The 24,450-nt window shown below is 43.4% G+C and overlaps 1 protein-coding gene across 1 annotated transcript; it reads left to right on the forward strand.

Annotated features, from left to right (window-relative positions):
- The first annotated feature begins 7,584 nt into the window (after positions 1–7,584).
- APOD (apolipoprotein D) lies at positions 7,585–24,144 on the forward strand. The gene is made up of 5 exons (XM_060639582.3): positions 7,585–7,711; positions 11,430–11,572; positions 16,572–16,693; positions 20,216–20,304; positions 23,661–24,144. The coding sequence occupies exons 2-5, from the start codon at positions 11,450–11,452 to the stop codon at positions 23,894–23,896; spliced, it is 570 nt and encodes a 189-aa protein (XP_060495565.2). The 5' UTR covers positions 7,585–7,711; positions 11,430–11,449; the 3' UTR covers positions 23,897–24,144.
- The last annotated feature ends 306 nt before the right edge of the window (positions 24,145–24,450 follow it).

The following is a 24,450-nucleotide window of genomic DNA, read 5'->3' on the forward strand; positions in this document are numbered from 1 at the left end:
GACTATAATTGTATCTCCCTTATGTGGTTGCTCTCGGCTTAAAGGAGATAATGTATGTAGAGTGCCCAGCATGATAAGTGTCCAATATCCGATAACATGTTATTATCAGACACTGTGTTATAGGAGTGGAAAGAACACAGGAGGCAGAAGGCCAGGCCAGGTCATGGTTCTTCTGCCATTCTTTCCCCTCTCCTTTCTCTCTTTAGGCAGTGCATGGCTCCCAAGGCATCTGTGTGTGGGCTGCTCCTGCCTCTCAGGGGTGGCCCCCAAAAGCACATCCCAGTGTATGGACGGCGCAGTCCCTCTACTCAGATGACGACAGCATGTGAAAGCCAAGAGCCTGGCTGTCTCCCTCCGCTGACCCGGGCCGCTGCCCAGCCATGATACTCCATCACCAGCTTTAGGAAACTGCACTTTACTCCTCCAAACTCAGTTGGACTTTGTTAAAAGAAATTAGGTTTCCAGAAGGTATGTTGCTGGAACTTAATTTCAAATCAAACAGGAACCCCAGAGATCCTCTGACAGCTTCCTACCCTTTTTGTGCCAGGGACCCCTTTGGCAGTTTGACGAAAACGTCCACGAATGCATAAAATGAAAGCCACAGAACCACAAAAGAATTCAATTATACTGAAATACAACTGAATCAATTTCCCATGGAGTTCCACCAATTCTATGTTAGAACCCCTTGATAGCCAAACCCCTCACTGAAAGCTTGAGAAACTCTCCAAGGTCACCCAGCTCTGAAGTGAGACAGCCAGGACAATGGCCCCATCTCCCTACTCCTGGACCTGGGCTCTTTCCACCAACTTACTTACTATTTTAGAAAATTAAGAAAAGCAAAATGGAAATGCTACTCTCTGCATGGAAAACTTCTGAATTGTATGCAAATTGGAAGGTATGGATGAGTTCCTGTTGCCCAATACGTATTCATAAGAACTGACCTTATTTTATAAGGGGTTGCAAAACTGGACAAAGATTGTTTCCCAGCAAACATCTGGAAAAACCTAAGGCCACAGTAATTTGAGGATTCATCCAAGGCACTGGTAACTGGTAGCAGATGTCCCAGCTGCACGGATGATAGTGTTGGATTGTGAACTGAATGGATGTGTTCAATCCCTTTGCCTTCAGGTGGCCTTTGGCAAAGAGTCTGGAACATTAGTCTCTGTGCTATAGAAAACTCACCTCTCCTGCTTTTGTCAACACTTTTCAGGAATAAGCAATTATTGTCATCTTTTTCTGTGGAGAAGGCTGGAAGGTATTTATCCTGGTGGTGTGAACCCCCAACCCTCCTAGCTGAGCCCTTTCACTCCTTTCTATGTGGGGGCAGTAGAACATAATGGTTAAAAGTATGGGTTTAGGGATGCTGGGGTGGCTCAGTTGGTTAGGCACCAGACTCTTGATTTTGGCTCAGGTCATGATCTCATGGTTTGTCGAGCTCCAAGCTGACAATGTGGAGCCTGCTTGGGATTCTCTCTCTCCCTCTCTCTCTCTCTCTCTCTCTGCCCCTCCCCAACTTGCTTGCTGGTGCTTTCTTTCTCTCTGCCCCTCCCCTGCTCACTCTCTCTCTTAAAAAAAAAATACATATATATATATATATATATATATTTAGAGAGAGAGAGAGAGAGAGAGAGAGAAATATATATATAAATATTTATATATATATATGTATATATATACATATACATATATATATATAAGAGAGAGAGAGAGTTTAGAGTCATACTTAAGGGTTTAAATTCTCAGTACATCATTTTAGAAAAGTTGCTTAACCACCTCTTCCCACCTTGTTTTTTTAATCTCTCTAATGGGATTATTACCAGAGCCTGCCTTGTAGGGTGGGTGTGGTGACAATTAGAGTTAATTTATGGAAAGCCCTGATATTGGACCTGATGTATAACGTTCAATAGTTAGGAGCTATTAGTATAATTAGTTCCAGGCTGAACCTTGCACCTTCCCTCCTAGGCCACTTACTGAATAAAGCAGATGTTTAGGTAGGTGTAATTAGCAGTCACTGTGTTCAAAGAAGCCTATTCACCATGGTCTGAGCAGACCTGTTTACTTTCTCCAACACATCCTGTCAAGATAAGTGACTCAACCGTAGTCACACAAAGTGAAAATCCTGCATCTTCTTTTTTTTTTTAAGTTTATTTATTTTGAGAGAGAGAGAGAGAGAGAGAGAGAGCGAGCGCACCCATAAGAGGGGAAGGGGCAGAGAGAAGGAGAGACAGAATCCCAAGCAGGTTCCGCACTCTCGGCACAGAGCCCACCAACTGTGAGAACGTGACCTGAGCCCAGATCAAGAATCAGACGCTCAATCTCTGAGGCACCCAGGCACCCCGGAAATCCTGCATCTTTTTAACACCAAATCCACATACCTCCCTGTGCCTGGTTGCCTCCCCTCTGCTTTCCTTGTTTTTATAAACCCAGAACCCAAGCTCCTCTCAAAACCCAGCCTACCCACCTGTGCTCCGGGGCTGCTCCCTCCCTCCTAGTCAGGGTTGCTCTTGGAGTCTTCAAACCCCCTCCCCCACATAGTCAATACTTCTCCTCTATTGGATCATCCCCATGTGCATGCTCTTAGCATCTCCCTTAACCACTAAGTCTCCTTTCAGCTACTAATTTCTCTACTTTCCTTCAACCTCACAAGAAAATTACTATCTCCATGCTCCCTCCTCAACGCACTCAAATTAGGCTTCCATCCCCACTATCCACAGAGACCACTATTGTCAAGGTCACCAACAACCTCCATGTTGCTAAATCCAGAGGCCACTTCTTTGTTCTTATTGACCTTTCAGCAAAAGTTGATCATTTCCTCCTTCTTGAAATATTTTCTCTCTCGGCTCTGCGATACCCTGCTGTCCTCCTTTCTTTCTGTCTCCTTTATTGGCTCCTTCTCCTCCCCTCTTCTCTACTACTACCTTTGGTAACCCCACCCAGTCCCATGGCTTTAGAGACTATCTATGTGCTTATGATCCCTGAATCTCTACATCCAGCCCTGACTTTTCCCCAAAGCTTAAATTAGATATCCAACTGCCTCCTTAACATTTCCACTCAGATGTCTAATACGCAACTCAGACATAATTTATCCATGAAGAACTCAAGTTTTCCTCCTGAACTTGCTCCTAACTCAGTCTTCCTAGTTTTTTGTCATTAGCACTAGCATCCACCCAGTTGTTCAGCCTCTAAGTCTGGGATTCAGTCTTGATTCCTCTCTTTCCTCATCTTCCATATTCAATCTGTTAGCAAGTCTTGTTCACTTTATCTACAAAGCATGTTCTAAATACGTCCACCTCTCTCCATTTTCCTTACAATCACTCTAGCCCAACTCCACACTATCTGAATGACTGAAGTGCCCTCAGAGGATCTCTCTGTAACCATCCTCCAGTCTAGTCTTGGAAGGGCAGCCCGAATGTTCTTCTCACACTCTTGCTTAAAACCCTCCAACAGGGGTGCCTGGGTGGCTCAGTTGGCTAAGCTGACTTCGGCTCAGGTCATGATTTCATGGTTCATGGGTTTGAGCCCCACGTCAGGCTCTCTGCTGACAGCTCAGAGCCTGAAGCCTAATTCAGATTCTGTGTCTCCCTCCTTCTCTACCACTCCTCCACTCGTGCTCTCTCTCTCTCTCAAATGTAAATATTAAAAAAAAATTAAAAAACAAAAACAGAAAACCCTCCACCAACTTCCCATTGTCCTTTAAATAAAATCCAAATTCCTCAAAGTGGAATATGGCTTCTGTCTACCTCTTCAAACTCATTTTTAATCACATTCCCCCTCACTCTTTCTATTCCAACCACACAGGTCTCTCTGTCCCTGGAAAACACAAAGCCTGTTTCCTCCTTAGGACCTTTGCCCTGGCTCTTCTCCCTGGAACACCCATCCCCATGGTCCTTGAATGACTGGTCCCTTTTCATCATTCACCTCTCAGCTGAAATGTCAGTTCTCAGAGAGGCCCTTCCTGACCACAAAACTGAAGTGGCCACCCAGACTCTCCCTATCACATCACCTTTTACTGCCTGTGCATTGGACTCTCCTCTGGAAGACAAGAGTTGGGACCTCGTGTTTCTTCTTTACTACTACATCTGCAGCACTTAGAAGAGGTTGCCATATATTATTGAAAAAGTGAATGAACAGGTAAATGAATTCGTACCAGAGCTAGAACCAGAAGCCTGGGCTCCTGCGTCACAGTTCAGTGTTCTTCCCGCCCCCCCTCACCACCCCCCCGCCCCCCCTCACCCCCCCCCCCCGCCCCCCGGCCATGGCAAGTTGCAGCTTCACTGGTTTTTATTTACTTTTTTTTTGTTTTTGTTTTTGTTTTTTTTAACTAAGCTCTAGGCCTAATGTGGGGCTTGAACTTATGACCCCGAGATCAAGAGTCGCATGCTGTACTGATGAGCCAGCCAGGCGCCCCTCAGCCTCACCAGTTTGACTGCTTTCTTGCTGTTCACCAGATGTCTGGCACCAGCCAGCGGCCCACTGGTTTCAGCTCCTAGTGATAAAAAAAATGGCTATAAGGGAACAGGAAGGAGAGGAAAGAGGGCATCTGAATAAATCATGAGGTACACAATCGTCCCCACAGATAATGAGGATGAAACATTCTGTTATTCATTCAACCATCCAGTAACATTTAGTAAACACTTAGTATGTACCCGGCAGTGTGCCGTTTACCGGGGATAGAAACACAAACCTGTGCTGAAGGATCTGACGGTCTGAGAAGGAGACGGTAGGCCTGTGGTGACACCTGCCATGGTGTGAGGCACCCCAGAACAAATACCACACGTGCTGGAAATACAGGCAGAGAGTGAGGACAGCTGCGCCGATTCGGGAAGACTGATCCCAGAGACTGGAACCTGGGAGCTAAGTGTCCAAGAGTGAATACACGTTATTGGAAACTCTTCATCTGGGTTTTCACATGAAAAGTACAGTTGTGTTTCCCCTTGATTTTAACTGACAGAAGAAAAACCACTTTGGAAGGGCAGGCAGGATGACCCTGGTAGTTGAGAGAACCACTTATAAATGAAGGCATTTTCACCAGGGGACCACTTAAAAAAAAAAAAAAAAAAAAAAGATAGGATAGTTTTCTTTTTCTATTTCTTGCCACAAAAAGTCCACCAAAACAAATTCATCTTCCCCGAGGGTCTTGCAGTAAGACCCCTGAGGCAATCACCTAGATGATGAAAGATCACCCAACCAAAGAACTATTTCCCTGTAAAACCACAGGCCGTGTCCTTGAAGAAACGTGCTGTCAGGTAAAAGCCAGGTTTGGCAGCAGGGGAAAGAATGAAGGAGATCTGTGTGTATTGACAGAGAAAGAGCTACGTTATTACATGAAAACAGGCAAGTTTCAGGCCCCTGGATATTATTGTTGGGATCTGTGTAGGAATTTTTGGAAGAATAAATGCAAACACAACGGTTATCTCTGAGGTGTGGGATTATGAGGCACTTACAGTTTGAGGCCTGAGTTTTGGTATTATTTTAATTGCTTACAACAGATGTGTGTGCTATTCTGGAATTTAACAATGAAGATTCATTTAGAGCACAGGTCTGGTTTGTTTTACGATGCTTCTTAAAAACTTGTGCTTGGCTCTACATTCCAGAAACATGCAAAGAGAGGATTGCCCGAAATGATATCATTTGCCGACATTTACAGGAAAAAATAAACTGAGACTCAGAAAGATAACTGTGCTGTTTCTCGCGCTACGACTCCTTGACCAGTACGGTCAGCTCCACAGTTCTTGGTTCAAGCTGCGGAATAAATGATAAAAATATGTTGATCTCCAACTTAACACATTTTGGAAACTTTAGCACCATTGCTTTGTGGAAAACTGTGTGTGACTCTTTAGGGTAAAGGCAAATAACTCTTTTTATGAGGTTATCAGAGACTAATTGTGTATTTCTTCAATGACAGGCACTTCCTGGTGACAGATGTGATATAAGTAAAGAAGACACAGAAATTTACAGGCTACTAGTATCCCAGAAAAAACAATTCAAATAAAAGTCTCTTGACTATTACCTCTAGTTCTGTTTGCAGATCTTAGAATACTCAGTAAAGTCTTTGCATAGATAGATCCCTTCCATTCAATGTATTGATTGATTACTTATGACGTGTTCTAGCACTGGGGGTATAGCAGTGAGTCGACGAGACAAATTCTCTGCACTTGTGGAGCTTATCTGCTAGCGGGGAAAACACAACAAGCAAAACATACATAAAATGAAGGGTATCATTTCAGGTAAAAGTATAATAAAGCCGGTAAAGTGGTAGTGACACAAGTACTATTTTTGAAAGGTCAGGAAGACCTTTAAAGGAAGTGATATTTGAGCGAGGGCACGGAGGAGGGAGAGAGGGAGAGAGACTGCAGAGATCTTAGGAAAAGCCTTAGAGGATCCCAGCAAGTCAGGGTCTGAACGGAAATCCTAATTTCTCCTTTTTCTGAAAAGGTAAAGAACATCCCAAAGAACAAGCTTTGGTATGTGAAAGATTCACTTTTGTTACTGTTGTTTTTTTTTTAATCTTTATTTATTTTTGAGAGAGAGAAAGGGCTAGCAGGGGAGGAGCAGAGAGAGGGGGGACAGAGGATCAGAAGCAGGCTCTATGCTGACCGCAGAGAGCCCTATATGGGACTCGAACTCATGAACCGTGAGATCATGACCTGAGCTGAAGTTGGATGCTCAACAGACTGAGCCACCCAGGTGCCCCATGGTTATTGTTTTAATGTTTATAAGGCCTAGTGCTATAAATTTCTCTCTATTGCTTAGAAACTGGAGAATGCATTTTATTCAGGAATCTGTCTACTACAAAGGTACTCTCTTCTCTACAGACCCCTAAAAGCCTCCTGCCTTATCACAAAGGCACAGAATCCAAGTCCTAAGATTCAAAACTGCTCATTCCACAGAGAGAAATGGGGCCCAGCCCAAAGTGTCTCTGTGGAATGAGCAACATTAAATCCACTCTCATCCCAGGCAGGGAGAGGCCGCCTAGATGGTGAAGCTGGGAGGCTCCCGAATCACGAATCACGAAAGGTCTGGCATTCTCAGCTTTTAGCCCCAGCCCCTTCAGAACCGCTATCTCCCCTATACACCCAATTTTGGTGGAGACAGAAATGAGAGCCTCTGCGTCACCATGGGGAGACTGAGCCTCAGAGAAGTGGATGGCTTGTCCAGGATCACACAAAAAGCCATCTCTAATTCTTACCCTTCACTCTCTAGCCTGAGTCACATTCCAGGCCAGGGACCACATGGGGTGCCCCATTTCAGGAAATGAGGTTGTTGATTTTTCATTTACACAAAAATGAAAAATAAATACCAGATGCTTGAAAACATGTTGCAGCTCATCTTACTGGAACTCTAAAGTGCATTCTGACTGAGAAAATTAAATTAGAAAATCCACACAGCAAAAAAGATGTTTTGAATGAAATGCACTTTGTCTTTCCCTCTCTCACATACACACAGTATCTCATTGTTTCTTTTTCAGGGAGCAGCTGTGAAGGAAATTGGGGGAGGGAGATGGACAAAACATCCCATCTTTGTGTTTCATACAGAACTAAGCTTTTAGGCCAGCCTTCCCCACCCGGAGTGGGTGTGGCATGCGTTAAAATTAAACGTCAGTGACCAAATGAAGCTTATAAAATAGCTTGGGAGAAGCCGGTCAACAAGATCACACATCTTAAATTGGATGAGTTTGCATGTGGAAACTGCCTTCATCTTGACAGAAAAGGTATGTACTGTGGTTTTCATTTTCGCTTTTGTTAAAAAGTGCTTAGAGACAGGCTTGGCTTTTACTTTCCCCCTTTCAGCTAAAAATAATAACAGCCACGATTGAGGGCTTGTGCCAGTCGCTCTGCAAAATTGGTCTCATTTTTCCTCAGTCCACCTTACAAGATAGAACCTCATTAGTGCCATTTTTCAGATGAGGAAACTGAGGTTCAGATACCCTAAGCAATAGGCCAACAAATGGCAGAACTGGGGTGCCAACCCAACGTTGACCTACCTCAATGTCTTGTGCTTGCACTATGCATTCTCTTCTGTGCAAGAAGACAACGAGAACATTTTCCATAACCAATACTGTACTAGATGAATTCTCAAGGAGTTGTCGTCCAACTGTGCATTACAATAAAATTTACCAAAAAGTGAACTGTAATTCATTCTGTGAATTGGAAAACACATTTGACAATATGGCACAAAAATAGTTTCTTAAGAAGACATATTTTCTTGTTAGAGTCAATAGCTAAATGGGTTATTTAGACCGCTTGGCTTGTGGAAATGCATTTTGTTTTATCATGTGAAATCTAAAAATCTAGTCGTCAACGTTCTGCAGCTTTTTCAGAGCAGGTACCTTGCCCGCACTAACACGCAGGTGTTGGGAGAGCAGGCTCCTAAGAGACCTGGTGTAATTTCTGGCTTCACACCTTATCAGGAAGTAACCCCTGGGAAATTAACATCATTGAGTACACAGAGAATGTCATAGCAGTAGCCTTCTAGATAGGATGTTATGGAGATCCAGTGTGTGGCACATGTGAAAAACTGAGACCCGGGCTTCTCCATGGGGAAGTTCAATGAGTATGAGTACCAGCTCATAGAGTCTGTGCTGGCCCAGGGCAGATGCACAATAACCTTGGTAGAATTATTATTAAATAATTTAATATTCAGTTAAAATAATATTTAAATTCTGTTTATTTTTAAAATATTTAAATTTCCCTCATTAAGACAATCTTCCCATTAGTGTTAGAAGACAGAGCAAAAATATAGGTCACGCCTACCCAAGTTCACAGGTATAAGATAATAATGCGACTTACCTTTGATGCTGGATGGGGTTGAGGCCCTAGAGGGAGGGCCTCAGGCTCATCGCCAATAGGATTCTTGGCTTTGCACAAGAAAGAATTTCAGAGCAAGCCATTTAGAGAAAGGGACAAAGATTTATTAAATATAGAAGAAAGGAGCTTTCTTACAAAGTAGTGGTCTCTCCTCCCAGTTGAGGAAGAGGACATCCCTTTGCCTCTAATAAATGGTTTTATAATTTTTTTTTAATTTGCTAGCGTGTAGGGAAGGGGCTTACTCTTTAATTTTGGGTTTATCATTTTTATTGGGTGGTGAGTTTTTCCATTGTCTGGCGATTATGAAATTACCCACAGGGAGCAATTTTAAGAATGTCTGACCTTTGTGGCTTTTAGTGCTGGAGGGAATGGAATCTTGTGGTCTTCAGTGAGTTGGATCTTGTAACTCTTTTTATGACCTGCTGACTGTTAGGTTAAGGGTCAGGCTAAAACCAAAATGGCTTTTCTTTGGTCAACTTGTCTCCCGAGTCTCCCTTCTCTCCTGCCTCACTCACCGTCAGAAGGTACTCAGTAAGTGCTGAGTGAACTAGAACGGACGGGACGTGGAAAAGAAATTATGGATGCCATCAACACTTTCTATCACAAAAAGTTTTAACCATAGGAATAAAACTACTGCAATAAAGAGACATCTTTGGAAGAGATATGTAAGCAAGGCTAAGAATTAGCCTTGCTCTGAAATCCTCCTACACAGCTAAAGCACATGTTTCAGCCCATAATAGAACATTTTGTAATAAGATATTTGTCAGAGTAAGACATGGAACTGACTTTTGGTGTTAACTGTCCCATGGTGAAATGATACTCATCAGGTTACAGAGGTAGGTGTTTACTGAAAGCCACCAAAGGTGGTGCTCAGAAGGAAGCATGGCTCAGGGTCACTGCAGGACGGACAGCCACAGACAGTAACTGAGTCCAGGCCCTCTGCCCCTTCTGGCACTCAGCGTGACATCTGTACTCCCAGGGGCTGAGGGGTGGGGTGGAGAAAGGACCTCTTAAGTCCCTCCAGTTTGGGGGACCCTGTAGAATGTGCGTAATGTGTGACCATCCTTTGAGGTAAGATCTTCTGGGCAGGGCACTGAGCTTGAACCCTACTGAGGCCCAAGGGTAGAGCTGTGCGGTTCTAAGAATTTCTTGGAAATGGATACAAATTTTTGTAAGTTTAGACAAATCCATCCATCGTCTCCCAAAAGATTAAAAGACAGGTGTTGTTTATGTGGTGGTAGGAGCTAATGGAAAATGGATTCTCAGAGAAGGTGGGGTCCTACCACAGACTTGGCTTGCTCAAAGGAGGCTCAGCGACCACCCCGCCCCCACCATCCCCAGCTGGCAGTTTTACTTGTTATGTAACTGTTCCTTTGAAAATGGGGCGATAAAACCTCCAGAAGAAAAGCTATTGATTATTAAAGGTTATTTGGAGGTTTAACCATAATAAAGTGGTTATAATTATTCCTGTTATGACACATCCTTTTAAATGCTCAGATCTGAGAACATTTTGCTTGCGTTGATTCAGTCTTCTTTATTGCGGGAGAAAGGCAAAGAGCTAGAAATAGCTCTTGTGCAGCTACAGGCAAGGAGTCACAAGGAGGAGAATAGACTGAAGGCAAGTCAGTGAAAGAAGCAGGGTAGAGTGCCCGGGCTGAAATGCGTGTTGCCAGCTATTAGTCCTTCTCTAGTTAAATGCATATCTACGTCCCTGTCAATGCACCTTTAAAAGAAGAAAAAAAAAAAAAAAAAAAAAAAGAAATGAACATCTCTGAGAAGTATCCCCAACAGAATGCCAAAGAGAAATTCAGGAAGTAGTTATTTGTTTCTGCTTTTCACGATAATAATAACTAGCATTTATTAAGCATTTTCTCTGTGTCAGACTTCACCCTAAATACTCTCTCTATAGTATCTCATTTAATTCTCACCAAACTTGGTGAGGTTGGTATGATTATTACCCCCACTTAATAGACCAGGAAACTAAAGCATAAAATGTACAGTTATACTTAGCGTGTGGCAAGGTCTGCATTCAAACACAGTCAGGGTGACCCTGGGGTCCCCAGCATGCCACAGCCTGTTAAGGTTTCAGGCTTACTCCTGGGTTGGTAAGCAGCCCAGCAAGATGGGGCAGGATTGGGGGTTGTAGATCAGGGAGGCACTTCTCTTATGAATCTCATAAGATACTAAACGTGCATAGTTTGTGCTCATTTTTTTCTCTTGCATGGTTCACTTGACCGCTTCGACCTCCCCCTCGGCCTATCCCCACCCCACATTGTTTCTGTTCATCAACAAGTATGGACTGTGCCTGACACTGCCAGGTTCTGTGGGCTCCCATCCTTGAAAAATGCATAATGGAGGGGGAGCAGTTGCAAAATAAATCCAACGAGCTCTAACACCAGGCAGAGCGTGCTCTAATGGAGGTACAAAGGTCGGGAGATGCTCCCAGGGGTGGAGGCCTCACAGCAGGGTTGATGATGACGATTCAGGTGGCTCTGCAGGGTGACTGTTCAAAAGGGCTCAGGGGAAGGTCCCCAGAGAGGTCCCCAGAAATGTTCCCCTGGTGACTGCGTGTCCTCAGGGGGCTCAGAACAACTCTAGCTGCTTTGTTTCTCCTGACCCCAGGTTCCATCCAGAGCCCCAAGATGATGACGGCGCTGCTGCTCTTTTCTGCTCTGGCCAGCCTCTTCAGTGCCGCAGACGGACAAGCCTTTCACCTTGGGAAATGCCCGACTCCTCCGGTGCAGGAGAATTTTGATGTGCACAAGGTGTGGCAAAAGTCTCAACTCCCGTTTGTTTTGCCTCCCATTTGAATAAGCATCCTCTAGGATTCAGTGTTAGTTTTCTGCTTTGATTGCCACAGCAAGCCTTGGGGTAGGTACTTATCTTACTGGGGCATCCCCCAAAGCAGGCTCTGAGACCAAGAACTGGGGAGCAGAGGGTTTTGGGAAGCTGATCCCAGGAAGCACTGTGGGCATGTGGGGAAACTGAGAGAAGGCAGAACGGCAATAAAAGATGGCATTCCTGAACAGTAACACTGTTAACAGAAGGGTTCAGTCCTGCTGGGAATCCTCTGAGGAAATGTGTAGAATGTTCCTCAGATCGTCCCACGGAAACGATTTTCCAAAAGCGCTGCATGCACTATTGTACGTTCCCATCAGCCGTGTATATAATACCAATTTCTCCTTATCTTTGTCGACACTTGCTATTGTCATCTTTTTGGTTGTAATCATTTTTACAGGGTATGAGGGGTATCTCATCATGGTTTTGATTTGCATTTCCCTAATAGTTAATGACGTTGAACACCTTTTCGTGTGTTTATTGTCCATTTTTATATCTTCTTTGGAGAAATGTCCATTTGAGTCCTTTCCCCATTTTTAAGTTGGGTTACTTATCTTTTTAATTATTGAGCTCTGAGAGTTCTTTATATGTTCTAGATACAAGTCTCTTATCAGATACATGATTTGAAAATATTTCCCCCCATTCTGTGGATTGCTTTTTCACTTTATTAATGTGTCTTTTGAAGCGCAAAAGTTTCCAATATTAACGGAGTCCAATTTATCTATTTTTCTCCTTTCTTGCTTATACGTTTGGTATCTAAAACACCATTGCCTAATGCAAGGTTATGATTTTTATTACTATATTTTCTTATAAGAGATTTATAGTTTTAATCCTTACATTTAATTTCGTGCTCCATTTTGAGTTAAGCTTTTTATATAGTGTGATATAGAAGTCCAACTTTATTATTTTGCCAGTGGATATTCAGTTGCCCAGAACTATTTGCTGAGAAGACTATTCTTTCCCCATCGAACAGTCTTGGCATCCTTGTCGAAAATCAATTGGACATTTATGTAACAGCTTATTTTTAGACTCTCAATTCTATTTTATTGTTTTATGTGTCTATCTTTATGCCAGTGCTATACAGTATTGATTACTATAGCTTTGTAGTAAGTTTTGAAATTAGAATATATGACGCCTCCAACTTTATTCTTCTGGCTATTCTAAGTCCTTTGCATTTCCATATGAATTTTAGGATCTGTTTGTCAATTTAGTGAAGAAGCAGAGTTTTGTTTTGTGTTGTTGTTGTTGTTGTTGTTGTTGTTGTTGTTGTTTTCATAGAGAATGCATTGAATCTAGATCTATCTGGAGAATATTGTCATCTTAACAATTTTAAGCCTTCCAATCCCTGAACATAGGTTATCTTTCCATTTAATTTCTTATTTATTTAGGTCTTATTAAATTTCTTTCAACAATATTTTGTAGTTTTCAGAGTATAAGTTTTGTGTTTCTTTGGTTAAATACTTATTCCTAAGTATTTTATTCTTTTGATGCTATTGTAAATGGAATTTTCATAATTTACAGAGTGTTCATTTTAAGTGTAGAAAGCCATTTGGTTTCTGTATATTGATCTTGTATCCCTTAACCTTGCTAGCTTCATTTATTAGTTCTAATAGTTTGTGTGTGTGTGTGGATTCCTTAGGATTTTTTATACACAAAATCATGTTATCTGGAAATAAAGATAGTTTTACCTCTTCCTTTACAGGATTCATTTTTTTAAATTTTATTTTTTATTTTTTAAAATTTATGGGGTGCCTGGGTGGCTCAGTCAGTTAAGCGTCCAACTTCAGCTCAGGTCATGACCTCACAGTCTGTGAGTTCGAGCCCCTCGTTGGGCTCTGTGCTGACAGCTCGGAGCCTGGAGCCTGCTTCGGATTCTGTGTCTCCCTCTCTCTCTCTGCCCCTCCTGTGCTCATGCTCTGTCTCTCTCTGTCTCAAAAATAAGTAAAAACATTTTTAAAAATTTACATCGAAATTAGTTAGCATATAGTGCAACAATGATTTCAGGAGTAGATTCCTTAATGCCCCTTACCCATTTAGCCCATCCCACCCTCCCACAACACCTCGAGTAACCCTCAGTTTGTTCTCCATATTTATGAGTCTCTTATGCTTTGTCCCCCTCCCTGTTTTTATATTATTTTTGTTTCCCTTCCCTTATGGTCATCTGTTTTGTCTCTTAAAGTCCTCATATGAGTGAAGTCATAGGATTTTGGTCTTTCTCTGACTAATTTCACTTAGCATAATACCCTCCAGTTCCATCCACGTAGTTGCAAATGGCAAGATTTCATTCTTTTTGATTGCCGAATAATACTCCATTGTATATATATAGCACATCTTCTTTATCCATTCATCCATCGATGGACATTTGGGCTCTTTCCATACTTTGGCTATTGTTGATAGTGCTGCTATAAACATGGGGGTGCATGTGTCCCTTCAAAACAGCACACCTGTATCCCTTGGATAAATGCCTAGTAGTGCAATTGCTGGGTCGTAGAGTAGTTCCATTTTTAGTTTTTTGAGGAACCTCCATACTGTTTTCCAGAGTGGCTGCACCAGCTTGCATTCCCATCCAGGATTCATTTTAAACATTGCATTCTTCTTATATGGATAGAGAAACTGGGACCCACAAACGTGAAAAGGTTTTCACAAAAATATTGTGAAATTATAAGGGAGCGTGACATAAAAAGCAATCTTCCACCTTTCAGTTTCCCCTTTTCTAGAAAATCATGCTTCCTCGGTTTTAATTATGGAGGACTGAAGTCACCTTAACAATAATAGAACCATTTTAAATGCTCTGTATAAAATGGAGTGTGTTTTTGAGAATGCCTATGAAACCAACTGACCTTTAACCGTATTTTTTGGTGCTTTCAATGAATGTTAATTTCAGTGGTTTTAATTGAAAGATGTGCCTTTAATAAATGAGTGGAAATTTTAGGTCATAAACATGGGTATATATTTGAGCAAAGAGCCATGTGACCGAAGCCATACTGCCACCTGTTTGCAGTACTCTCATTTCCAATTCTCACTTTTTGAAGGTGAGTGCGTCTCTGATTTTCTTTTGTTGAGTAATACATTTTTAAATTTAAAAATACTTTCAATTAATATTTTGACTAAGTAAATATGGTCACATGGATCAAATCCTAAAGGGGCCAGAGAACATACAATGAAGCTCTTCTCCTACCCCTTTTCCCCTCCTACCTCAGTTTCCTTCCCCAGTAGCAACCAGTAAATCATTTTATTGTGTATCTTTTGGGAGCGAATGTATATGTTCACGAATACATACATAACTGCAGTAGGCGGAACGATGACCTCACCCTAATGCCTGCAACCTGTGACTGTGCCACCGTACATGGAAAGGGGGGTTTGCTGATGTGATTAAAGTTATAGACTTGGAGATGGCAGGCATGGCCTGGGTTATCCAGAAAGGACCAATCTAATCATTGAAAGCAGAGAACCTTCCCCAACTGTAGTCAGAGAGGTGTGACAATGGAACAAGAATCAGAGAGATGCAATGTGAAAAGGCTTTCACCTGCATTTGCTGGCTCTGAAGATGGAGGAAGGAGTTCACAACCCAAAAAATGGCGGGTGGCCTCAACAACTCGGACAAGGCAAGAAGACAGAGTCCTCTAGAGCCTGTAGGAAGGAACACAGCCCTGCCAACACCTTGATTTTAACCAAACTCACTCGATGTACAGACCTGTGAGACCATAAGTTTGGGTTGTTTTAGGCTTCTGGTAAATTGTTACAACAGCAATAGAAAATGAATATAATAATCTTTCCCCCCGTTTTTACATATACACTATTTTTCACCTAGCTCTTTTTCCATTGTATGTATCTCGGAGATAATTGCATAGGACTCCTTAAAATTTTTTTTAATGTTTATTTATTTTTGAGAGACTGAGAGAGAAGAGAGAGAGAGAGAGACCAAGCATGAGCTGGGAAGGGGCAGAGAGAGAGGGAGACACAAAATCCAAAGTAGGCTCCAGGCTCCAGGCTGACAGCACAGAGCCCACAAACAGTGAGATCATGACCTGAGGCGAAGTCGGACACTCAACCGATGGAGCCACCCAGGCGCCCCGCATATGACTCCTTTAAAAGAGGGTGTGTAACAATCCATTATATGGATGTGCCATAATTTATTTACCTAGTCCCCTACGAATGCTCAGGCTCTAGTTTCCCGTATTTTGTTCTTACAATAGTACCACAACAAATAACCTCATATATGCATCATTTCTTTTTCTTTTTATCAGGAGGTTACATTTCCAGAAGTGAAATTGCTTTGCTAGATATTGCCAACTTGCCCTCCACGAAGGTTGTAAATTGGAGCATGTAATGGAACTGTGAACATGCCTTTCTCCCCCTCCCCCACAACAATGCACACTTCTTTAGAGTTGACTCTGTACACGAAGTTATGAACTGAGACCATACCCCCCGTGGTATCAGTCTTCTAAGTCCTGATCACCTGCCAAAAGCTTTTGTGTCCACCTCCCTGTGCGAGGTCTTATGAGGAGAATGCAACCAACTCTGGAGTCCCAGTTCCCCACAGTGAATATATCTGACTTGCACACAACTCAAAGATGCCTCGTAGAATCACAAAATGTTTGAGATGGCACCTTCCATCATCTGGACTGCTCGCTCTCTTTCACAGAGTTTAGAATTTCACATAGATTTTGGCTGGAGGGGCCACTGACAGCATATCTAAATAAAGAGCACTTTAGGAATAAAATGTGGCATTCAACCAAGGCCTGCACATCCGATTCACTTACTCTCATTTGAATCAATATCTTGCTCAGTTGCTGTCAGAACAATGCAGCCCATTTTGCTTGGTTTCCCCAGGAAAGGGCTCTGCTCTAAAAGGCAACAATAGGGAAGAGTTTGCAGGTCCCCAGAGAGCCATGGGGTTTTCTCTGCTTCTTGTTACCTCTGCAGTATCTTGGACGATGGTATGAAATTGAGAAGATCCCAGTGAGCTTTGAGAAGGGAAGTTGCATCCAAGCCAACTACTCGCTAATGGAAAACGGAAACATCAAAGTGATAAACCAGGAATTGAGGTGAGTGGCTGTGGTTTCAAAAGCAACACAGTCCTGGAGCCAGCCTGCAGAGAGTTGTCCTGGGGTGACTGGGTGTCCTTGCAATCTTGTTGAGGGGGGTGATGCAGATGTTGCTGGGTCTGTCCTGCCTGCTCACAGCAGGTCCTAAGATCAAAGTTTTTGGCAAGCAGAATGGTGGGGACGAGAAGCCACTCATTTATTTCCATGACCACTTGCTGAGTATCTTTTTGTATTGTGGACTCCCTTGAGTGTTGTGTACTTATTATATGTGTACTGCCTATGAGAGGCACTAGGAACTCAATGGGAATCCAAACTGCAGGGTTCCTGCTCTCATAGCAAAATAGATACTCTGGTAGCAAAGGACGAGGGGGAGGGGGCACAAGGGGGCTGGGGAGGGGGACCATCTCATCTGATCTCCAAACTAAGAACGAAGCCCTTTCTATATTATCCACTAACAGAAGACATCCAGCTCTACCTGACTCCTTCCGGGAACTGGGAGCTCATTGCCTTCCATGACAATTTATTTCATCTCCAGACAGCTTTAACTATTAGAAAACTCCTTTTCTTGTTAAGCAAGAATCAAATACATGGTCACATTCTAGGTTATGGGAACAGGATCGCCTATAGAAGTATACTTTTCTGATACTGAAATACAGATTTCTATTTGATATGAGAATTCATACTTTAGAAAGCAAACAGAAACTTTAAAAAGCCCCAGAAAGAGCTCCTACCAACCTTCTATCAACAAAGATAAGAGCAACAATAAACAATAGTAACAAATACTAAGTATTTCCTAAATGCAAGGCACTATTCTGTATGTGTATGTATATATACATGTGTGTACATATATGTATATATGTAAATGAATATATATATTTATTTAATTCCCATAACAACCCTGAGGTAGGTACTATTATTAACCCCACACTTATAGATGAGGAAACTGAGGTACAGAGAGGGAAAGTAATTTGCCCAAGGGCCACACAGCTTGTAAGCAACAAAGCTAAGATTCAAACCCAGGGAGAAGTGAAATGGGGAAGAGAACAGAAGACAAATGGAAGAAAGGCTGGGGTGAAGGGCTGTCCTTCTTGTTCCCTACAGGAACTGAGAACTGTGCTCAACTCCAAGAAAACAATTATAACACAGCATGAAAGTTACTCAGGCTCCGAGAGGCTTTGTGTGGCCATCTTGTTATCCACTAAGCTTTCTGTGAGCCAGAACATAAGTGGGTTGACTCCCTGCCTTCATAAACCATAGAAATAAAGTTAAGAATCTCAAGGGCCTCTAAAGATAAAAACAGATTATTTTAGAGTCCAGAGAAGGATTGAGATGCAGACCTCCATCTAAAGTTGCAATGACTTCATTTCAAATATTTTGTCCCATTCTATGACCAAGAGTCAGACAGTGACGTTGATCTCAAAACCCACAAGATTTTTCCACCTCTCCTTCGGAGCCGGCCAGGAGTCCTCTTTAACTGTATCTTGAGTATTAGGTTGCTCTGCCTGTAGGGTCACGTTTGTTTAAGATACAAGGGCACATGGAGAAAGGTTTGCTGGTTCAGGAGCATGATATGGCTTCTCCTTTCAGGAATACTACAGGATGGGCAGAGGCACAGCACGGAGTCTGAGCAAAGTACTCTTAGCCAGTGTCAGAGAATTTGAGGGCAAAAGCAGCTGGCACGGGGCTGGGAGCCGAAGGGCTCAGGCTTTGGAGTTAGGCTGCCCCATTTCAAATCCTGGTTCTGCCAGTTACTAATGATGTGATCTTAGGTTAGTTATGGTAATACTCTAGGTCTCAGTTTCCTCTCAGTAAAGTGACATTAATCATAGAACCTCCCTGCATAGGGCTTTGTGAGCATCAGATGAGGTAACACATGTAAATTGCTTAGAACAGGGTTTGGTGTGTAGTAATTATTTAATTAATACTATGTATTACTATTAATCTGCTTAGACCCTTGAAAATACAAATGTATTTTTCCCATGAACAAATTGTGCATTTATGATCAGAGACTGGTGTTTTGAAAACTGTTCTGGCCAAAACATAAATGATGATGAAAAGCAGGAAAGTCTGCTCGAGAAGAGGCTGGTTTGTTGCTAAGCAACTGCATGCAGATAGAAATGGACCATCTTCCTGTTCTCCCAGCTGAGTTTCAGGTGACAGAGGAAGGGATGGTTCCCAGCCCTACTTAATGATAAACAGACTATGCATCCAGGAGCATCTGAATACATTTCTCATCCTTCCTTACCTGTTGCTTATTATCTGGTTTCTGAGACATCCGTCAACACTAACCATAGCCTACTGACTTTCTAACACACACTGTTGCTCTAACTTTTGTTCTGTGCCCCCTTGAGGACTGATGAACAGGCTCCTCCTCTGTCAGCTTCCTAGGAAGAGCACTGTGATATGTGAGCACCCTCCCCTCAGTGCCTCTGTCCCCAGGCATTTCCCCTCTCCCCCAGGTCCACAGAGTCATTGGGAGTTGCCAAAAACTGGAGCCACTCTTTCAAAAGGGTGAAAGTATTTCATCCAATCGAAGACCATCACTTTTAAGATTCACCACCATTTTATATACCACTAAGAAAGAAATGACACTGCGAATTGTAAGGTGGCATTTGTTGCAAGATGTGCATTTCTGCACATTTAATGTCTCTGAGAATCACTGAGATGAGGTTAATATTTCCTCACTGCCTGCTTTTACCTGGCCTATGTTGAAATCTCCCATACTCAGTCAGAAGCTTGCAGGCCTGGATAGGGGTCTCAGAGCTCAGGTGTATGGATGGCTTTATGGGTCATATGATGTCATATGATGTCACTGAGGCCCCAAGAGCAAGGAAAGCGTGCAGATCTCCAGACTTTGAGTAATCATGTCAGTCCTTGTTTTTCCCTTTGGCCCATTCTCATTTTTTTTTTATAGTTTTTTTTTTTTAATTTTTTTTTTTAACGTTTATTTATTTTTGAGACAGAGAGAGACAGAGCATGAACAGGGGAGGAGCAGAGAGAGAGGGAGACACAGAATCTGAAACAGGCTCCAGGCTCTGAGCTGTCAGCACAGAGCCCGATGCGGGGCTAGAACTCACGGACTGTGAGATCATGACCTGAGCCGAAGTCAGACGCTTAACCAACCAAGCCACCCAGGCGCCCCGTGGCCCATTCTCATTTTTAAAGAAGTAAATCTTCTTGGTGTATAGGGTTGTTTTGTTTGTGTTCCCTTCTCTTTTACTCCCTCCCTCTGCAGCCTGAGAGCAGGAAATGCCCTTGTAGGACTCAAAACACAGCACAGAAGTGTTAGGGCCTAACATATCATCCAGTCCTGGAGCATTTCAGTTATTGCTTCTTATCACCCAGGGCCATCTTCCTCTGCTTGGTCTCAGAGACAGTGACAAAGGAAAGAGCCTCCCTAACCAGAAATCACAATCTTGGCCACCCTGATGCTTAGTGGCCTTTCATTGATTTTTGGCTTCCATTGAATTAAGGCGTTTTGTTTTGTTCTGTTTTGTTTTGTTTTGTTTTAACTCGTTGCAGACCGGATGGAACTGTGAATCAAATTGAAGGTGAAGCCACCCAGGCCAACCTCACAGAGCCTGCCAAGCTGGGAGTTAAGTTTTTCTGGTGTAAGTATTCACTTCTCTCAGGAGGTTTCAGGGATAGGAGATATGCAAACCAAAGGCTAGAGCCCTGGGTTGAAACACTCCTGTCATATCTGAGTGTCACCTATAGTGTTACCTATAGTGACTCAATGCATAATACTTTGTTGAGCACCTACTATGTGCCATGCTTGGGTCTAGGCACCAAAGATGTGATGATGAGCAAGACAGAGCTGGCCCTTGGCCCTGAGAGGCTTATATCCCATGTGGATACTGACAAGTATGCAGGCAAGTTACTGTAAAACTACCGTGTTTCAATAAAGGCAGCACAAATTGTAGCACCCGGGGAGAGCAGTAGGGCACCAGCCTAGACTAGTTTCCCAGAGGGAATGGAGGCCTGTAATATTAGTAGCCAGTAGTAGTTAGTTGTTAGTAGTGGTATCATCAGCAGAACAACTCACATGTGCAAAGGCTTGGACACAAGAGATGACGAGAGTGAAGGTAAGTTTGAGCCCTGGCTCTATCTGCCACTTTCTCACCACACTTTAGGGTTCCCTGAGAGATATTTGATCACGAGCATTTGTCCTCTGAGCTCTGGCTTAACCGGGGAAAGGACACAGACAACAGAGAAGGCACCAAATTTTTAGTTTACTGTTGATATAGATACACTGCAGAAGCCAGCTCAGAAATGTGAGACTTTCTTTTACCGAGAGTGCTTCAGGGCCCCTCTCCCCACCCAAGGGGCAGACACCGCTGTCACAGCTGTAAGAAGAATCACTGTCCCCCAGCCCGCTCCCCCTTCAAGTCCCTAGAGTAGGGCAGTGAGGAAGTTCTTATTTTATAGACCAAGATAGGAATGCTGGGAGATGAAAATAATTCTTCCCACACATGTGACCATGGGCAACTAACTTCACTTCTGCGCCCAGTATTCTAAGGGTAAATGAGATAGCACATGCTCTGTAAACTGTAAGGGACTTTGTGCATCTCAGCCTTTCTTGTTACTTTTACAAAGAAGAACGTCAAAGTGCAGAAAAGCTAGGTGATATAGGCAAGTTCGCTAGACCATTTAGAGGCAGAGTTGGGACCAAAACGAAGGTCTCCCAAACTCTCCACTAAGGAAGGGGGGATGGGAGTGAAGGCCAAATACTATGTGCACAACCTTCACAAGGAGGCCTGCAACAGGAGCTAAAGGAGGCAGGAGCTGCTGGCAGGGGAAACAGAGGAGGAAGAGATTCACTCTGGTTGAAGGGATCAGATGTTTGCATTGGGTCTTCCAGGGTGTGGAGGAGACTATGGGAAAGGCTTTCCTAGGAGGAGGAATGGCTTGAGGAAAGGTCTGGAGAGAGAAGCCTAGAGGATGGGCGGGTACATGGAGCACGAGACAAGACTGGGAAGAGCCTCAAAAACCATGTAATGAGTTGACGTGCCTTCCATAAGCAGTAGAAGATGGTCAGAGTTTTCTAATAAAGAGATGTGGAAGTTTTCTTTGCTATGAGGAAATGTCTGGGTAAATGTATGCTTGAGAGCTAGACCCTGTGGGAGGAAGACAGCGTGTGAATGTATGGCTCTGTGCAGGCGGGGCGCGTCGCCTTGGCAGGAAGAGGTTGGAAGACATATTTCCCCCAAACCACTCAGGGTTGTAGAGTTCCCAGTCCAGCTGGGAACACACAAAGCAGTGGAAATTCAAAGGTCGCAGATCTGTGATGAATACAAGCTCTCAATAGTGAGCCTGGCAGGCAGGCACCAATGGTGCTAGAAAGGTAAGTCAGGGCCCAGTGGGCCCTGTAGCCTTGTGCAGGCTTCTGTCCAGATGTCCTCCAACTGTCCTTCTGTTTTCATATTTATAAACAGGTAGAAAGTCAGAGGTAGGAGGGACCTCAGTGGGTGGTCATCTGGACTAGCCCTCTTGTGTTGTCCTGATAACCAGCTGGGTCCCTGACACCCAGCCAAGTTCTAATCTCTTACACCCTGCCTCTTTTGTCCAGCTTCTCATGGTCATTCACGAGTGCTGAGATCTGGTTTGACTTAGCAAAGAGAGGGATTATTTTTGAGTGGAGGAGGTGGGTTGCTTGAAACCCAAGAAAGCAGATTGTGTCCAAATCTTTTGTTCTTATGGGGTCAGTTCACAGCTTTCTCCCATTTGGGTCCATTTTCCACTTAACTTTAACAAGTTGGGCTATGACATTTCCTTGGCTTGGACCTTGGCTGTGGAGGTCAAGTTCACAGAGGAAGTCTCTGGATTCAAACGGAGAAGGTAAATCCTCCCTCTCTTGTTGTAAGGACCCTTTAATGCTAAGCTTTCAACACTGTGCAGACCTCTGTCAATGAATCTTCATAGGCCCCTTGTGAGGAGGAGTTTATAACCTGTTACCACCTGATTTACCATATTCTTGAGAGCAAAAGAACTTTCGAAGGTCACACAGAAAGAAAATAAACACACCAACATTAGCCCTTACTTCCTTTCTCAGACAGGTTCTGGAGGAAATAGGGAAGTACAGACTTGGAAAGCCTGGGGGTCCCTGACCTTGCCATCTTAACTCCACTTAGCTAAGTGGTGCCTCCATACTTACTGGTGCTAAGTGCAGCCTGTTAGTCTAAGAGGTCTGGCAAAACACCCCATTACTGTGGCTTTCTGCAGACTGATGTGTTATCAGGGAGGAAGGATCCAGAAGGATGGTTCTAAGCTTTGGCTGCACATTAGAATCATGGGGGAGCCTTCAAGAGTACCAACCACCTCCACATCAGTCTGGAGAAACATGGCCTAGTATTTGTCAAAGTTCCCATAAGATTCCCACATAAAGCCAGAATTAAGAACCACTACTCTTGGGGTGCCTGGGTGGCCCAGTTGGTTAAGTGTCCGACTTCAGCTCAGGTCATGATCTCACGGCTCATGGGTTGGAGTCCCATATCGGGCTCTGTACTGACAGCTCAGAGCGTGGAACTTGCTTCAGATTCTGTCTCCCTCTCTCTGCCCCTCTCTTGCTTACTCTCTTTGTCTCTCTCTCTCTCTCTCAAAAATAAATAAACATTTAAAAAAAAAATTGGGGGGACCCCTGGGTGGCTTAGTCGGTTGAGCGTCCGACTTCGGCCCAGGTTGTGATCTCACAGTTTGTGAGTTCGAGCCCCATGTCAGGCTCTGTGCTGACAGCCCAGAGCCTGGAGCCTGCTTCAGATTCTATGTCTCCCTCTCTGTCTGCCCCACCCCCACTCATGCTCTGTCTCTCTCTGTCTTCAAAATAAATAAAACATTAAAAAAAATTTTTTTTTAATTTTTTTTAAGTTCTACTACAGTAGAAGAACTAGGATCCTGGCTTCCAGGGTCCTGGAGATGAAGGTTCCTCTTGTCCTGGTCCCTCTTAATACTGCTCTCCTCTGGTTCTCAGTGATGCCATCTGCTCCATACTGGGTCCTGGCCACCGACTATGAGAACTACGCCCTCGTGTACTCCTGTACCACAATCGTCTGGCTTTTTCACATGGATCATGTTTGGATCTTGGGAAGAAACCCTTATCTCCCTCCAGAAACAGTGACCTATCTAAAAGATATCTTGACTTCTAATGAAATTGACATAGAAAAAATGACTATCACAGATCAGGTGAACTGCCCTGAGCCACTGTAAGAGGCTCTAAAGGGAACCTGCCTTCACTCAATGTTACTTCTTTTGCTTTGCTTCCCCCCACCCCACCCTTCATAAAGACAAACCAACCACGGCAACATTGCAAACACCAGAGGGGAAATTTGAAAGCAGAAGCCTGTGGAGAGAAAGTCAAGGAACGCTGACCCAAACACTTAGCCATGTACCATGTTACCTTGCCAGTCTAATAATAAACTTGTTGCTGACCTGCTGTGCTCACAGTAGATTCTGAATTGATTATTGTGGGTTTTCAATTATACGCTTATGTTTGGAGATCCATGAACAGTTCTGTTGAAAGAAACAAAGCACTGTACAGTTTAAGTTTAAAGAGAACAATCCTGTTTCTGGAAAGGGAAAGCAGACCGAAAAGGCCTATTATGGGTGACCTGAGTCCAGGTGCCACATCCTACAGTAGACACTCTTTTTTTTTTTTTTTTTTTTAACATTTATTCATTCCTGAGAGAGAGAGAGAAAGAGAGACAGAGCATGAGCGGGGGAGCGGCAGAGAGAGAGGGAGACACAGAATCTGAAGCAGGCTC

Source organism: Panthera onca, chromosome C2 (assembly GCF_046562875.1).
Source record: "Panthera onca isolate mPanOnc1 chromosome C2, mPanOnc1 haplotype 2, whole genome shotgun sequence".
NCBI lineage: Eukaryota > Metazoa > Chordata > Mammalia > Carnivora > Felidae > Panthera > Panthera onca.